At 54.7% G+C, this 4,870-nt stretch overlaps 1 protein-coding gene across 4 annotated transcripts in view; it reads right to left on the bottom strand.

Moving 5' to 3' along the window:
* VPS45 (vacuolar protein sorting 45 homolog (S. cerevisiae)) overlaps positions 1 to 4,677 on the bottom strand; it is a 41,108-nt gene extending 36,431 nt beyond the window's left edge. For 3 of the 4 annotated variants that reach the window (XM_014961784.1, XM_014961787.1, XM_014961783.1), the window contains exons 1-6: positions 4,548 to 4,677; positions 4,295 to 4,429; positions 3,304 to 3,364; positions 2,282 to 2,361; positions 1,710 to 1,778; positions 487 to 624 (exon numbers count right to left, since the gene is read on the bottom strand). In XM_014961784.1, the coding sequence (XP_014817270.1) occupies positions 487 to 624; positions 1,710 to 1,778; positions 2,282 to 2,361; positions 3,304 to 3,364; positions 4,295 to 4,429; positions 4,548 to 4,640 (576 nt within the window). In that variant the 5' untranslated portion in view covers positions 4,641 to 4,677. Of the gene's footprint in view, positions 1 to 486; positions 625 to 1,342; positions 1,412 to 1,709; positions 1,779 to 2,281; positions 2,362 to 3,303; positions 3,365 to 4,294; positions 4,430 to 4,547 lie in introns of all 4 variants that reach the window. The other variant, XM_014961786.1, reaches the window with a different exon arrangement.
* Positions 4,678 to 4,870: the final 193 nt, after the last annotated feature.

Genomic DNA, 4,870 nt, shown 5'->3' with positions numbered 1-4,870 from the left:
GCCAGACTCTTTTCAGTGGTTCCCAGTGAGAGGACGAGGGGCAACGGGCACAAGTTGGACCAGAAGAGGTTCCACTCAAATCTGAGGAGAAACTTCTTCACGGTGAGGGTGACAGAGCCCTGGAAGAGGCTGCCCAGGGAGGGTGTGGAGTCCCCTTTTAGTGGAGTCCCCTTCTTTTGGAGATTTTCAAGACCCGCCTGGATGCTCCTGAGTAACATGCTCTAGCTCTGGGCAATCCTGCTTCAGCAGGGGAGTTGGACTAGATGATCTCTATGGTCCCTTCCAACTCTAAAATTCAGTGAAATTCAGTGAAAATACGGTTTTTCCCTGCTCTGTGGCTGGGAGCAGGCAGAGGCAAGGGATGCGACAACACAAATGGATTGGAAAAGGGGTCTTTTTCTCAACTGGATCAAAACGTAAAAAAATTAAAGAAAATGTAAGTGGGTTGTTGCACTTATTTCACGTGGCTGCGGGTTCTGGCCGTACCTTCACGCACTCAGCGAGCCGCTTGGCCGGCTCGGAGGAGAGCTGGTACCGGATCATGGGGCATTTCTTCAGGGATAAGAGCAGAGCTGTCAGTCCTTGAGTGGTCCTGGCCAACGCCGCCGGGTCCCAGCTCCGGCCCTGCGAGGAAAAGCTGCATCCAGTACGGCCCCACCATCCCCAAACTCCTTCTCAGGTCAAATCTTATGTCCAAGTCTTCAAGTTTTATGGTAAAATATAGTTTGACTGGAGGAACAAGCGCACAGAGGCTTCAATTCGGAGCTCAGGTCAAATCTTATGTCCAAGTCTTCAAGTTTTATGGTAAAATATAGTTTGACTGGAGGAACAGGCACACAGAGGCTTCCCCACCTCCTTGTGGGGCAGCCCTCCACCGCGCCCAGCTTCTTGGGGCTACTGGTTTCCCCAGTAACCCAGTAGGTTTCCCCAGTAACCACAAACCAAGGCCATTAACCACACACCAAGACCATTGACCATAACCCAAGACCATCGATCATAATCCAAGGCCATCGACCATAACCCAAGACCATCGACCACAACCCAAGACCACTGACCATAACCCAAGGCCATCAACCATAACCCAAGACCATCAACCATAACCCAAGACCATCGATCATAACCCAAGGCCATCGATCATAACCCAAGACCATCGACCACAACCCAAGACCATCGACCACAACCCAAGACCATTGACCACAACCCAAGGCCATCGATCATAACCCAAGACCACTGACCATAACCCAAGACCATCGATCATAACCCAAGACCTTCGATCATAACCCAAGACCGTCGACCATAACCCAAGCTTTTTTGTTTGGTTTTTTTTTTCCCTTTTTCATACCTGGCAGCAGCCCAAGAGGTTGAGAGAAAAGACGTGGGGATTCACCGCGATGTAATCGCCGTAGAACTCCTGCCAACGAGCGAAAAGCAAAGAGTCAGGTCTCCTGCCAACCCTTCTTCAGCCTAAAAAGAGCCTTCCCTGCTCCAGCACCGGCCACGTTAAGGCTAAAAATCCCAAGCAATGCACACTCTCCTTGACTCTACTCATCTCTCCTTCCTCCAGGAGGAACCTCTGGAATCCCTATGCTCCCACTGCCCACCCATAACCCAAGACCGTCGACCATAACCCAAGACCGTTGACCATAACCCAAGACCGTCGACCATAACCCAAGCTTTTTTGTTTGGTTTTTTTTTTCCCTTTTTCATACCTGGCAGCAGCCCAAGAGGTTGAGAGAAAAGACGTGGGGATTCACCGCGATGTAATCGCCGTAGAACTCCTGCCAACGAGCGAAAAGCAAAGAGTCAGGTCTCCTGCCAACCCTTCTTCAGCCTAAAAAGAGCCTTCCCTGCTCCAGCACCGGCCACGTTAAGGCTAAAAATCCCAAGCAATGCACACTCTCCTTGACTCTACTCATCTCTCCTTCCTCCAGGAGGAACCTCTGGAATCCCTATGCTCCCACTGCCCACCCCACTGCCCATTTGCTGTGGGTATTCCTCGAGCACGGACCCCTCCATCAACACCACAAACCAGAAGCAGGAGCAGCTCTGAAAACCAGAGCGGAGGGAGAAACAGGGGACAGTTTTTATTTCTTTTTTTTCTGATTTCTTTTTCCTTTTTAATCCCCCGTGTACCTTCGTTTTATCTTCCACCCCAGACTGTTGCAAGATGCTGCTTCACGCTCCTCAAAAACTACAGTCCTCTCACGGGCCACACCTCGTACCTTCGCTTTGCCGGTGCTTTTGGAATTAGGGGATTGACTGAAAAGGTTCAAAAATTCACCTGAACTTCGGCCACAACCTCCTGTTCGTCAGCCTCAGCTAATGACTTGACGTCGCTCTTACTGATGACGTTACTGAAATCTGGAAGGAAACAAGAGCAAGAAGAACAGTTGGGCTCCACCAGTGACGGGTGACGATGCCACAGAACAGGGTGACAGGGCTTTTTTTACCCCCCCTGGGACAGGAGCAGATCCCAACAGCCATCCCCAAATTCCACCTGGAGTTATCAAACTTCACACGGATGCTCCGAGCTAATTCCCCATCCGACTTTCTGCCCCCGGAGCCAACGATCAGCGACGGATTCGACGCCCCGTGGCCTCTCCTACCCCCACATTTCCCCAATTAAGCACCATCATATTAAAAAACAACCAATAATAAATGGCTGGACACAGCAAGAGTCACTCTGCTGAGCCCCCTCGGCTCTGCTGCAGGTCACCCCCTTCCTGCGGAGCCGTGATGACATCTAGAGGCCACTCCAGCTCAATTCCCAGAGCCACTGGAGACAAAACCCGCTGGAATTGTTCCATTTCAGCTCCAAAAGCACCCAATATTGTGTGGGGCGTGAGCAGGAGGTGACAAACACCCGTCTCCGGTCCAACACTGGGATGGGAGTTCTACCCCAAATTATTTACCTTCAAAAAGCTGGGCCAGTCTCTCCCCCTGCGCATCTGTTTTCCTTTAAGAAAAAAGGCATTTTACCCCCAGCATCACCCTTTTTTCATATTTTTGAAGCAACATGAAGCTTTAAACTCTCAAAAATTTTCTGGGATAAGCCATATGGGAGAAATCCAGATTTATGGTGTCGCTTTATAACGACCCCTTAGGAGTTGCTTCGGTTTAACCACTTTCTCCTCTACATAAAACCCTTGGCTAAAAGAATTTGGTGACCAAAGTAGCATAAAAAGTAAAATTCACACTTTCTGAGGATTTTAGCAGTGACAGTGTCTCGCATCTGTGTTTTCCACCGACCCTCAGGGTCTCTGAGGGGTCAGAGTCACGGGGCAGAACGGGGGACACACTCACAGATGAAATAGATGCTGTACTTCGGCCTCCGCAGCTCCTGAATGAGGAATTCCACGTTCTCCTGGATGAAAACAGCCCCGGGGAGAGCAGATTTGAAAAACGTTGATGAAGAAGGGTTTGGAGTGACCCGTGCCCCCTCTCCATCCCCACCAGTTGCTGGACCCTCTCCAGCACTTCCCTGTCCTTCTGGAACTGGGGAGCCCACAACTGGTCCCAGTGCTCCAGCTGGGACCTCCCCAGGGCAGAGCAGAGGGGCAGGATGACCTCCCTTGAAGTTCTCCATGCTCTTCCTCACGCCCCCTAGGATGCCATTGGCCTCCTTGGCCACCATTGCTGGCTCCTGGGCATCCTGTTGTCCCCCAGGACTCCCAGGTCTTTCTCCTCAGAGCTGCTCCCCAGCAGGTCACCCCCAACTCTTCCTGATGCCCCCCAGGATGCCATTGGCCTCCTTGGCCACCAGGGCACATTGTCAGCTCATGGGCATCCACGGGGCCACCTCTCCAGGTCCCTCTGATGCCACCCCATCCCTCAGGGGTGTCACTGCCCAACGCAGCTTGGTGTCACCTGGAACCCTCTGAGGGTCCTCTCACTCCTTGGCCACCAGGGCACATTGTCAGCTCGTGGCCATCCACGGGGCCACCTCTTCAGGTCCCTCTGATGCCACCCTGTCCCTCAGGGGTGTCACTGCCCCACACAGCTCGGTGTCACCTGGAACCCACTGAGGGTCCTCTTGGTCCCACCATCAATGTGACCAATGAAGACATTGATCTGGTCCCAGTAGGGGACCACTGGTCACCGATGAGGGTCCTCTTGGTCCCACCATCAATGTGACCAATGAAGACAATGATCTAGTCCCAGTAGGGGACCAGTTGTCACTGATCTCCATCTGGACGTGGAGCCATTGACCACCACCCTTTGGATATGACCACCCAAGGGGCCTGTAACCCCCCCCCCGGGGGGTATCCCCCCCCTCAGCCCCGCGGGTCCCTACCTTGGTGGGCCTCAGGAAGCAGATGGCCTTGAGGTGCTTCATGGCCTCCCTGTTGGGGGAGTCGAGGCGCTCAAAGAGGTACACTTCCTTCTGCAGGATCTCGGACTGGGTGTACACCATGCTCACCACGCCGGTCTGAGGGAGGGGATGGCGCCCATCACCCCGGGCTGGGCCTCGGGGCTGGGCCTCGGGCCTGGGCCTTCCCTGCCCCGCCGTGCCTTCCCCTCCCCGCCGCCCCGGCCCCGCCGCTCACCGTCTCCCGGTCCATGAGCAGGACCTTCATTCCCGGCCCGCTGTCCTCGATCATCTTGGAGACATACTGCTTGACGGCCAACACCGCGTTCATCTTGGCTGTTCTCCCCTCAGCTTCACCGGGCTCTGGCGCCGCCTGGGAGTTGTAGTCCGCCGGGGGCGGGGCTGGCCGGGCGGGGGCGCGGTAATGGACTACAACTCCCAGCGTGCCCCGCGGCGCGGCCCATGGCGGCTCCAGGCTGAGGGTTCGGATCCCGGCGGGGGCGAGGAGCAGAGGGGAGCGGTGGCCCCGGTGGGTCACCCCCCGGCGGAGGAGGGAGCCCC

The sequence above is a fragment of the Calidris pugnax genome, unplaced genomic scaffold, assembly GCF_001431845.1.
Source record: "Calidris pugnax isolate Ruff unplaced genomic scaffold, ASM143184v1 scaffold540, whole genome shotgun sequence".
Classification (NCBI taxonomy): Eukaryota; Metazoa; Chordata; class Aves; order Charadriiformes; family Scolopacidae; genus Calidris; species Calidris pugnax.
The sequence above is the reverse complement of the archived record's forward strand: the minus strand, read 5'-3'. Positions and strand labels throughout refer to the sequence as shown.